Source organism: Solanum pennellii, chromosome 5 (assembly GCF_001406875.1).
Source record: "Solanum pennellii chromosome 5, SPENNV200".
Classification (NCBI taxonomy): Eukaryota; Viridiplantae; Streptophyta; class Magnoliopsida; order Solanales; family Solanaceae; genus Solanum; species Solanum pennellii.
In genome coordinates, this window is record NC_028641.1 from 76,745,596 (window position 1) to 76,758,159 (window position 12,564).

At 35.5% G+C, this 12,564-nt stretch overlaps 2 protein-coding genes across 3 annotated transcripts; one reads left to right on the top strand and one right to left on the bottom strand.

The window, feature by feature from the left end:
- The first annotated feature begins 144 nt into the window (after window positions 1–144).
- LOC107018562 (multiple organellar RNA editing factor 2, chloroplastic-like) lies at window positions 145–3,176 on the top strand. The gene is made up of 4 exons (XM_015219071.2): window positions 145–626; window positions 922–1,019; window positions 1,108–1,173; window positions 2,782–3,176. The coding sequence occupies exons 1-4, from the start codon at window positions 217–219 to the stop codon at window positions 2,910–2,912; spliced, it is 705 nt and encodes a 234-aa protein (XP_015074557.1). The 5' UTR covers window positions 145–216; the 3' UTR covers window positions 2,913–3,176.
- Window positions 3,177–3,964: 788 nt separating this feature from the next.
- LOC107020433 (ankyrin repeat domain-containing protein 13A) lies at window positions 3,965–9,317 on the bottom strand. Of its 2 annotated transcripts, none has more exons than XM_015220788.2 (4): window positions 9,094–9,317; window positions 6,664–8,563; window positions 4,443–4,870; window positions 3,965–4,315 (listed from the first exon to the last, which is right to left on the bottom strand). In XM_015220788.2, exons 2-3 carry the CDS (start codon window positions 8,254–8,256, stop codon window positions 4,487–4,489), a joined length of 1,977 nt encoding a protein of 658 aa, XP_015076274.1. In that variant the 5' UTR covers window positions 8,257–8,563; window positions 9,094–9,317; the 3' UTR covers window positions 3,965–4,315; window positions 4,443–4,486. The 2 variants fall into 2 exon arrangements, with proteins under 2 accessions (XP_015076274.1, XP_015076273.1); XM_015220787.2 differs by having other exon boundaries at window positions 3,965–4,324; window positions 9,094–9,316.
- Between the last annotated feature and the right edge of the window lie 3,247 nt (window positions 9,318–12,564).

Here is a 12,564-nt window from a genome sequence, read left to right on the forward strand (position 1 = left end):
TAACACGTTTACATACATTTTATCATTTTCAACTTATATTACGTGCCTATACTTTCTACGTTGTTATTATTATTATTATGATAAAATAATCGAAATACGAATAAATCGACTTAAAAAAAGAGTAATAGAGAGTATTCACACACCTACCCCCAATATAAACCCATAAACCCTCAAAACCCTCAAAAACAAGCACAGAGCTCTCAGAAAACTCCATCAATGGCCTCCAAAATCACCAAATCCATTTCTAGAACCCTCTACACTTATCGTTTTTCTACTCGTTTCATCTCCTCCGCTTCATCGCCGTCGATTACTCAACCGCCGTCACTTCCTGCCGTCGGATCTTCACCTCAGCCGTCATTTCTGCTCTCACACTCCCTTCTACCTACCAACCCTAATGGCCTCAAGCCGTTTAGCCTCAATACGGTACGGTTCAGAGTTAACCGGTCCGGTAGCTCACCTTACACTCCAGGAACCGGCGACCGAGCTCCGACTGAGATGGCACCACTGTTTCCGGGATGCGATTACGAGCACTGGCTCATTGTTATGGATAAGCCTGGTGGAGAAGGAGCTCATAAACAGCAAATGATTGATTGTTATGTCCAAACCCTTGCTAAAGTCCTTGGGAGGTGATAAAAACATTATCTTTTTAGCTTATACTCCATCATAGTCATGTACATAACCATTATCTTTTTTAGTTGAGTATGTCAAATGAATTGGTTGACTTTTAGATATTATTAGTGTTGGTTTTCTTGTAGGGGGAGAGTATAAAGTGTGTCTAGATGGACTCATATGTGTTATTCTGTTCATGTGATGCATGAGTTATTGAGGATTTATATAACCTACCCCGACTAGTTTAGGATAAATGCGGAATAGTAGTAGTAGCAGTTATACTTATTCATGTAGTCTCTTTTGCATGTGTAGTGAAGAGGAAGCAAAAAAGAAGATTTACAATGTCTCCTGTGAGAGGTACTTTGGTTTCGGGTGTGAAGTTGATGAAGAGACTGCTAATAAAATGGAAGGTCTGTTGAAAATGCTTTACTATCATTATTTTTCTTGCAATAGCCATCAGTGAATTAACGAATTGACTTGGAATGTTTGCTGCAATAGGTTTGCCAGGTGTTCTGTTTGTGCTGCCTGATTCCTATGTTGATCCTGAATACAAGGATTATGGAGGTACACATTCTTTTAACAATTGTTTGCTCTTTGTTTGGCAGTAGATTCATGTTCCATAAGGAGGTACACATTCTTTTAACAATTGTTTGCTCTTTGTTTGGCAGTAGATTCATGTTCCGTAAGGTATTAAGAGTATGACCCAATAACTAGAATCAAATAATGTATGAAAGAAGTCTACTCTTGCTTAAAGTTTCTTTAAATTGCCTTTATCATTTTTCATAATTCTGTCCAAAAAATAATCCAACCCTTAATTAGAATTGTAAACTCTATGGTTTGTCTCACCAATATGAACATCATTCAGAGGCAACAAAACATAGATCAATGTTGGGTTCTTTGAAGAATATAGAAATAGTATCTGTGGTTTCTTTTACATAATGAAGGTATGTTAAGCAAGGCCAAAAGAAGATCTTGGAGGGAGTATTATGTGTAGAAAGACTAGAAGAACAACCTTTTGATTGGTAGGCTCTACGAGTTGCTTGGAGATATAGTTAGAATAATTGGTAGTGGAGAGAAATTTTTAAAGATGTTTACTAAGTCAAAATTTAAAGAAATGACATATTTTGAAGATTTAAGTACTTGGATGATACAACTGTTTTTCCGTAGGAAGTTGTCAATTTTTTGGTGATAGCTCAAAGCAGGAATAGGTCTAGTGAATTAGGAGAGGATATATTATCTATGGGTAAAGGATTGGTATATTCGCATGAAGTTCCAATCATCTGCAGCAGTAAGTGCACTATCATGCAAGTTTTTTTTAAAATATATGAATTCACAATGCTGACGCATCTGCCTTAGCATACTCATCCACTTTGTAGTTTGTAGAACATGCCTTTAGAAGGATGGATTTATCGGGTGTCTAGGAGGGTATATAGCCACCCATTTCATAAGAGGGATATTAATTATTGCCAAGATGCCTTACGTCCTTATCTATAACCCATTCACATCTTGCCCCTAATTAGCTTGCCATGCTAAGCCCAAAAAAATATCAAATTTTACTTTAAACCGGTACAATTCATGCGTGTTACCTTGTGACTGTTTCTCTTGAACTTTTCAGAAGAGGTTCTTTGTTTCCTACTAATGGACTGATATTACCTAGAAGGGTTCTGATTTTGAAGCTTCTAAATTTTATGGAGGCTTCCCTGTATTGGCTGCGTTTAAGGGTGTGGTTTTCTTACTTTAATGAGCTTGTAACATAATGAGTTTGATCAGGCATTTCTATCTGAAAATTATGCTGCGTAGGGTTGAGGCAAAGTTGTTGTCATTGTATTGTATTTTAAGTTCACTCTCAGTTCGTGAGTTAAACGGTTTCTTCAAGATCTACTCTTCTAATTGCGAAAAGTACAGAGATCGTCTTACTGGAAAATAGCAAATACCCCCTCCCCCAGAAGAAAAAATTAAGCAAGTCAAATTGGTTCATAGGAGAAACTGTAACGTCTGTGACATGGCCCTCCTGATTTTGTCTTGTTGCATTATTATTGTTCATCTGGCTCAAGGGTTTAGATTCATGTTGGTAAATACTAGTATTAACCCTTCATTAGCTCTTACTCCAGTAACTTCGATGACCGATGTATATGATTTTGCCATGACAATGATCTTATATTATTCTTGCAGCTGAACTTTTTGTCAATGGGGAGATAGTTCAAAGATCACCTGAACGACAGAGGAGAGTAGAGCCTGTTCCTCAGCGTAATGACAGAATAAGACCCAATAGATACAACAGGCGCAGAGATAACATGCGATGAATTACATCAACGTAAAGAAGATTCAGTGGGTTTGACTCTTATTGCACGGTTGTGTGGAAGTTCATGTGTTAGAAAACTTGATACTTTTGTTTCCAAGTCGGAACATATCTTTAATCAAACTATGTGCCTGGATTTGCTTTTTATTTCTCATTTCAAACCAGCAGTCCTTTCATCTTCTAAGTTGTGAAGACTTTTATAAAATTTCCCAGATGTATATACTACTATTAGATAATTTTTCAAATCTAGTACTATTGTCTGTGCTAATATGACATTTTGTCAGTGAAACCTTTCAGTCTAAGGCTCTGCATTTTGTGACCTACGACTTGGTATAACTCCATTTTCCTATAACTAGTTATTGTGTGGAGTTATTGCCAAACTGAAATGGCAAGGGCATTCTTTGTGTGTTAACTAGCCCAAGGTGAATGTGGCAGCTATTATCTTACGTTAAGGGGATTCAAGATTTAGACGTTGTGCGTTCTAAATAGAAAATGCTTTCTATTTTCAACCGCCTTCTTTGCTTTGTTCCAAATGAGTCTCAAGGCAAAGTGGTTTGTTGCCTACTTTACCTACTTGATGACTTTCTCCTTTGCATCACTTATTTGCTTTGTTCCAATAGAGTATCAAAGACAAAGTGGTTTATATGCCTACTTTACCTACTTCACGAAAGGGAATGAATGTCTACTTTACCTATCTCAAGAAAGGGAACAAATGCCTACTTTGCCTACTTGTAGAGTCTCGAGTCAAAGTGGTTCATATGCTTACTAAATGAAAGGGAACGAATGCCTACTTTACCTACTTGTAGAGTCTCGAGGCAAAGTGATTCATACCCTACTTCATGAAAGGGAACGAATGCCTACTTTGCCTACTTGTAGAGCCTCGAGGCAAAGTGGTTCATACGCCTACTTCATGAAAGGGAACGAATGCCTACTTTACCTACTTGACAAAAGGGAACGACAATGCCTACTTTACCTACTTGACAAAAGGGAACGACAATGCTGAGACATTACAGGTTTTGAGGACAAGCATATATAGCACTACATATTAGCAAAGCATTTCAAGAATCAAGATCATTATAAAAGGAAAAAAGAACTCACAAGCACACTAGGCTGTTTTAAAATGTAAAGCTCTTTACAAATTTAATCTGTTTTGAGTGGCCAAGCACAAACTAATCTCCTCTTTCAAAGTCTACAAAGAAAGAAAAATCTTTAAAACGATACGACTTGTATGTCACTCTCATGGTACTACTACTTCGCTATCAGTCACCCAGGAGTAATTAAACCTTGCAAGGATGTCCTTGTTGATTCACACGGGATTACACATGCCCCATGCCACTCGGGTCAGACCATAAGCTAGTGATAATCTCGCCAAGAAATCTCTGACTTGAATCCGCCTGATGTACTTAGCTGGAAACACTAAGAAAATGATGTTTTGTAAGCTTTCACATTAATTTATAGTACAACAATGGCAGATGATAAATACTCTGATACAAGAAAGAGGCAGACTCATAAAAATTGCACCGAGGAGCTTTACCTCTTCTTTCTATGGTAAGTAGGAGAGAAGAAATCCTGTCGCTGTTATTCTTCAACATCCTCACTTGTCTGCTGCCCATTCTCTGGATTTCTAGGGGCACTATGCTTTTTATGCTTCTTGCTCCTAGCTTTCTTGGCTTTCATTCGGCGTTTTTTCTCATTTGCATCAACCCAAGCATAATCTGAAGGTATACGGAAAGGGTCAATCTCATCCTGGAAACTGTGGTTTTTACTGTCGCTAGATAGCTCATCACGGTTCCCCTTCATCCATGAAATCCATGATGTAGAGCCATCAGATTCCTTAGACTTAGCATCTTGGAAATTTGTAGGACTTGAAAGAGGGGTTGAAAATTCGTCCACTGGTTCGAGCTCTTCAAATTTTGTAAATGTAACAAGAACTCGAATTGTTGGAACAATAGGGATAGCAACCTGAAGTGCAGTAGACTCTTGTAAGTTACGAGGAAAACTTCATCATACAGTCACATAAGAGCGCAGTTCAATTACAATCCATCAAAATCACAAGTATGAATGTCAACTGGAATGAAGGAATAGTTTCCCATCACCAACTATGATACATGCAAAAAGTACGAAAATTGAGATTCTCTGATAGATCTAACAAATCATGGTTAGGTTGCTACAAACCAAATTTAGCTTCTTACAACGACCATGACCTTGAAACTTTTATCCCAAATTGTACTGGTTATAAATTTCATGGATATAGTCATTATTCACTTAACTTTCATTGCACTAAAGTCGCCATACCTTTTTTTGACAACCGTGGTCTTAGGACAAACATGCACAACTCAATTAATTTCATGGGGTATTTGCTGCCTTCCACCAACACAAATATCACACAACTTTGTCCACCAAGACTTAGACAAATGGGAAGAAATAATCGTATCTTTGTAGCAAACAAGTCACTCAACTTTACCCAAGTATCACGTTAAGTCATTAGAACTAGGAGGATTCAAACAGAAACCTTTTATATCATACTTTGGCAAAGTTGAATATATTTTACCAACAAAAACATAGTTTCTTTTCTTGATACTTGGCGGAGTTCTTTTGTTACAAAAAAATAGTTTAATGACTTTGGTGCAATAACATAAAAGTTCAGTGGCCATTTGTGAAATTATCCCTAAATTGCACAGTGACTTGTATATTCTGTTATTTAAGCTTATAAGATTAAGTTCATATAATAATTTGAAACTTACTTTGCCATATGGACAATTTACAAGCCAAGGCATAAACTATTTCAGATCCCTTTAATAAAATGTTGGATATCTGATGATAATATTAATTAACTGACAAATACTTTGAGCATCCACTACATACAATTACAACCATAAGAGAGAAATCTCCACTTCCATTATTCAGCAAAAAGTCAAACATATCCGGTTTAGCCATTTTAAGCATCTTATCAGGTCAAGAGTAACAGACTATCAATAGATTTCCACATGATCAGGCAATCCCTTCTTTCTTACAGGTGACAAGTAAAATAGTTCTATAAAAGCAGCAGCAGGAAACACACAATATAATCACAACAGGAGTCAGAAAGAGCTGGTTTTTGATGCAGAGGCACAAAAAACTCTTAACACGACATATGATCAGGATTATGACCTCGACAAAACACTTTGGCGTTCTACATTAAATTTGAACATAAATCTTTTGGTAGGTTTAGGGAGTTATTAGATTGTATTTGCTGCAAGCACAGATGAGCAGCGAGAAACAATGCTATATTAAGTTACAGGAACTTTGTTTTTAAAATAATGGCAGCTTATGGGAACTTACCTAATAACACATCAAGAAAACTTATTAATGTACAAAGGACAGGTCTCTCTTAGTAGTTAGTAGTCACTACTAAATCATGATAAAATATATCCTACAGAGTAACCACTATCAGATGAATATGTTGGAAGGTCCGTCAGATAACTATTGACAATGACAACATGATCCTCAATTTCCCAGCTGAATTCCACTGTCTCAACTTGGGGCACAATTGCATTTATGAGGTGATATAGTAGTATAATGAAATCTTTTACTTGATTAAAAACGAACCCCCCCCCCCCAAACCCAAAAACACACACCACCTTCGGCATTTAACTATAAGCCATGTAGAGAAGGGAAACGACAGAGCAAAGTTACTGAAGAAAGCACAAGAACAATAAGAAGAAAATGGAAAAAGAATAACAAGATAGATCCTAGAGAGAGTGAGAATCAAGTACCTTGACAGGAAATGTGCCAGGAGGTAATTTAGTAGTTAAAAGCTCCCTTAATCTTCTGACAGCTTTAACCTTGTTGGCTAGAATGTCAAGCAATGGCAACAGTTCTTCTGTTTTCAGTGGGAAGTCCGGCGTCAACCACAAAACAGGTCTTAATCCCTTTTTATACTCACTTTCGGTCTTGGGCTCACCTATGGTTCCTTTCTTCTTTTTCTTCTTGCTGCTCTTATCTTTGCTCCTTTTACCATCCCCAGAATCCTCCCGAGCAACTTCAGATGATGATGCATGATTGTCATTTGGTCTCAGCTTGCTATCCTCTGGGGCCAGCTTTGAGAACTTCTTTACAAGCTTTGAGTCTTCTGAATCATCACTAGTGTCTTTGGGGCCTTTTTTGCTCCAACCAAACCAACTTTTCTTCTCCTTTGTAACACCATTGGATTCACAACTCTGAAATGAACCTCCATCAGAGTTCCCATGGAAATCGTGACCTTCAGGCTCTTCATACTCACCAGGTCCATCTGAATTGCCCATCCGAAGTGCAGAATCTAACTGCATTCTTTCTTCAGCTGTTAATGCATCATCATAATCATCATCACCACCATTCACTACTTTCTCATCATCATTCACTGTAAAGAGCTCCTCATCAGTTATAGCACCAGGGACTCGCCTTGATTTTACACTGACCATGACATTAAGCATATCATACACCTTTGCCTTCCAAGTACCAACCATCTCAGACCTCTCCTGTCTCCTCCAATTTAAGTGGGGAATAAGCTCCGCCTGGGTGACATCAATGCCTGGTCTATACATATTTGTTTGGGACATCAAAGCTACCTCACGAGCAACTTCAGCTTCTGATGGTTGCACACCAGCTCCCTCTAACGCATTTGTAATCTCTTTCTCCTTGTGAGCAAGCACAATCAAAGAACCAGGACTCAAAGATCTGTTCCCATCTTCTGATGAATACCCTTCTCCAAGAAAGAGGAAAGTTTGATCTGAACGTTGAATGCGGAACCCATCAAATCCTGCAAGAGTCATATCTGCACGAAGATTAGAACCCCGTTTCCAAATCCGATAAGTGTCTGACGGAGCAATCCGTCCAATGAATGGTATTACCGAGCTCTCAAAGTGAAAGGTTATCTCCATGTAGAAATCACGAATCCGACCAGCTGAGGCAACAATCCTAGGAAGTCTACGGCACCACTTGGCCCAGGCAAGGGGCTGATAATGCCTAGCAATAATCATAGCAATATTCTCCTCCTTGGTACACACTGCTTCCTGGAGAGCACTCCACCCATTCTCATTCTGAAGACTCCAATCAGCACCTGCAGCCATTAAAATCTCAGCTGAGACAGGATCCCTCATCCGAACAGCAAGGTGCAATGGGGTTTCACGACCAGGAACATCCCGCCTATCAATTACTGCAGAAACAGAATCTGCATTAAGCTCAGCAGCCAGAGACTCTGTCTCAGTGTTCACTTCACCAGCCTTGGACAGTTGAGGAAGGTCAGCAACTATTCTTTTCAATGTAGCATAGTCTCGCTTAGCCACAGCCAAATGAGCTGGACTGTGAACGTACTTGGACCAATCTTCCATTGGTTTCTCTTTAACTCTACCCTCTTCCTTACCAAAGTACTTGGAATAAGCTAGAATTCACCCATCTATCACCTCAAATCATATATGACTTTCTGTCACCGACCTTCAATTAAATCAGTTATCTTCTTAAATCTTGCTCAGAATTGAAACTTTTAGGATTACCCAAGATCAAAGAATTGCTTTTTCTTGGATTTTCACTATAGATGTCGGCTTGAGCTCCCACGTACTTCACCAATTACAGCATTGCAAAATTTTCTAAAACACAAACACCATTATGCCCTGAACTCCAGTATCACTAAGCTCAAATCTGAAAAAGGAAAAAAAGTAAATTCATCTCCCTCCCCAAGAAAAACAACAACATATCCAGTATACTCCTACGAAGTGGGGTCCGAAGAGGGTAGAGTGTATGCAGCATACCTTACCCCTACCTCAAGGGTAGAGAGATTGTTTCCGATAACACTCTACTCGAGAAAAACAGTCCACCCCACAAAAAATAAGATTATAACTATTCCAAACACACATCTAAATTCCTCTTTAACCATGATTTTTCTCAAATCTAACAAAAAAAAAACATAACAATTATAGTACACCTTTTATGCAGTTTCTAAGCACAGATTCTATTTCAAAAACTCAATTGACAAAGGACATTATATACTCGTCGATCTAACTCCACTTTGCTGCTTCAATCTTAGCAACATAATTCAACAAATAAATACCTAAATCATATAAACACATACAAAACCCAATAAAAACCATTACAGCAAAACCCAAATCATACATACAACTTATAAAAACAAAATACACACAAAAACCCACAAATAAAAACCAAAACTTTACCTGAAAAAATCGATTACAGCAAAAAAGGGGGTTTGTGCTGACGGATTTCCAAGATTTCTCGAAGGGGGGGGTAAAAAAGGGATTTTTTTTTCGTTGTAGAGAGAGAAAGTACTAAAAATTTCTACAATTTCTGCCTCAAATAGCAAAAGGGTTTTACTTTCTCTCTCTAGAAATTGATATGTATGTATAGATTTCTGCAATTTTCTGGTTTGCTGCTATACCTTACTGGCTTTTGTGTACTGTAGTTTTGCTGTTTCTGTACCTAAATTTAACTATTTGCCCCTCGATTTTGCACTAAATTACGGAATTGCCTTTTTGCTAGTTTCACTGTAAAGCGCGTGGATTACTTTTTGCTGGACCCAGCGTGCTAATGACTCTACGAGGGTATTTTCGGAAGAATAAATTTAAATAGCCGATATATAATGTGTGTTTATTGATTTTAAATTAAATACATATTTAAATTATATAATTAATGAGTTTATACTAAACTACTAATTTTTTGTCAATTCGTAATAAATACTTCCTCAGTTCGGTATTATTTGTCATGGTTTCTATTTTTAGAGAACTATAAAAACTTTGACTAACATTTTAAGATGTATTTTTTCATCATATTAATATGCAAAAAATTGTAATTTATAGTACTTTTCATATAGTTTTAGAATATCTAATTTTTTTTGTTTAGAATATCTGATTGATGTAATTTAATTTACCTTTAAAAATTAGTCAAATTGACTTTCGATATGCGCAGCATGACAAATAATTCTGGACGAAGGGAGTATGTTAGTTCCATCTTAAATTCGTATATTTTCTTCTTTTAATTGGTCATGAATTAAACCTAATGAATATTTAAAAAACGAAAAGTGATCTTATTTTTATAAGATCTGATAAAAATTTTAAAAAAAAATCTTGTGTTAATTAGAGAGTTTTGTAAAGCTCATTAAAAAGTAAACACTTGTTATTATGATTTTTCCATTTTTAAAACTTGAACATTTAAACTCAAATTCTTATTTTAATTAAAGAATACTTTTATATGGATAATGAGAACAATTTCATTTATTATAGCCATTGTTTATGGTCAAAAAATGAATTTTATTTCATCTTTAATGAATATAAAAAATTCCTTTTTAGCCAAACTTGAGTACTGAATCTATTGATTAAGTCATTGGATGCTTTTTAAAGGAATTATTTAAGACTAACTAATTCCAATAATGTCTATGTTTCTCCATTTTGTTATTTGAAAAAAAAATTATTATTTAATAAATAAATTAGGTGAGGCATTAATTAAATAAGTAAACCTTAATGAGCCAACTAAGCTCTCACATGAATCTAGTCATTAAAGTTGTGTATTTGGCAAATTCCAAATGAATATTTAAATGCTTTCAATAAAAGATAATTTTGTATTTAATGTTAGATTTGAATTTTTTTATTAAGAAAATAATCATATATAATATTTAAAACGTTAAAGATATAAACATCGACAACCCTAGAGTAAAAAAATTTCATCTATTTGTTATCTTCTCCTCTATTGCTCTATATTGTCAACACTATGGAGCTAGCTAGGTTCAATTTTGACTATATCTATACGGTAAATTAAGAAGTTTAAAACTAAATTATTCTTAAATATAAGATATATCTTTTCACTACTATGATCAAATTTGTATCTTTATTTTCAAGGTGTTATGCGATAATATATTCAAATATAACTCGATAAAGTAATGTTTGAAGAGAATATTGTGGTAGAAAATTTATTTCGGAGAAGTGTTTAAAATGTCCCTTAAGTATTTGAGTTGGCACAAAATTACTCTCCACCCATCTTTCGCCTCTAAAATACTCCCGACGTCCATTTTTTGGCTCAAAAATAGACTATGTGTTAACATCAAATGTATTTGTGAGACCAAAGGTGGATAGAGCGTAGTTTTGTACCAGTTCGAATAGTTAAGAGGTATTTTAGACCCTTCTCCGAATTTATTTTTTATAGACTATCGACTCATGAAATTATGAATTTATTTTCAATGTATAAATAATTTGTGCACGTGTGTGTTTCACACGTGACATAGTTGGGACAAAATTGATAACTTTTTGGTTGAAGAACCAATCAAGTTGGTTCTCAAAGGTTAGTTTGTATTATATTTGTGGGCCTTTTTACCCCACAAAAAAAGCTAATGTCTGGTACATTTTGTTCTGGATTTTGTGAGACCTCATGGGCTTATTTTGAGGCCCATATGTCTGTCAGCTCACTTCTCTTTCCTGGCCCACTTTTGCTTTTTCACGACACGTAAATATTTACTTGCACTCGATGTTTATTTAGTAAAAATACGTATCACTTAATCATAGTAAAGGGACAAACTCTTGAATGCATGACACAATTTTTCATTCATTTGTATGGTGTAAACATCGAAATGAGTAGGTAAGGGCTTTACATTGCAAAAATAATGGTGATTCCCTTCCATCTCTCTCTCACACACACTAAGAGGCGAAGACACATTGAATCAAATATAGTGTTATCCGATACAATCTCGTTAAAAGAATTTGATTTATATGTACATAAAATAAGTACTCTCGAAAGTTTTCTTTTGATGTATGTATATACCTTAAAATTGACAATGCTTACACAAAATCTTGTGTACGAAACAAAACACACTCACACACAACAGTAGTCGAAACTCAATCTTCATTCTATCCAAGAATCAAGAATTTATAAACGTAAAACTTAGAGTCCATTCTTCTTTTTTTTTAAAGATAATACTAGTATTATTTATATGATCAAATATACACACACACATATATATATATAATTTAAATTATATTTTAGTAAAAATTTTGATTGACAAATAGAGAGGCACAAAAATAGTACATGCACAGAGAAGCACATGCAATGCTGCCTAGGTATGATTGGTCCCCTCTAGCATGTGAAAATGTTCTTAATGGACACTGTTGGAAGCTTTTTTAATCGACTCTTTCAAAGTACAAACCGTAACAACACAACTTTAAATATGATCTAAAATATCTTATAATTATCATTATTTTTATTTTTATTTTTTTAAAAAAAAACATTATCAAGGGAAGAATAAAATAGTCATTTGAAAATGTTACCATTCATGGTATTTAGTGTCAACCAAACCCTCTAAAATTCGTTAGGGGATGTTGAGTTAGTTGGCATTAATAGATGATTTTATTCGCTAAGCTTCGATAATAAGTTTACTAGCATTATAGGAAACTTTATTTGTTGGTGAAGCAAACCCTCTTAAATTCATCTATCTTTTGAGCTAAGGAATTATCGAAAAGAGCTACTCTATCATAGAGGAAGGCCTACGTATATTTTATCCTATGGACCCATATATGGTTTATTATTTCATTCAATGTTTGTAAGTGTTCTCATCATATTATGACAATTTTAATCTTTAAGTTCAAAGTTAAACCTAAACCTGTTAAAGAATGACAAAAGTCTCACATCAATGATTAATGAAATGA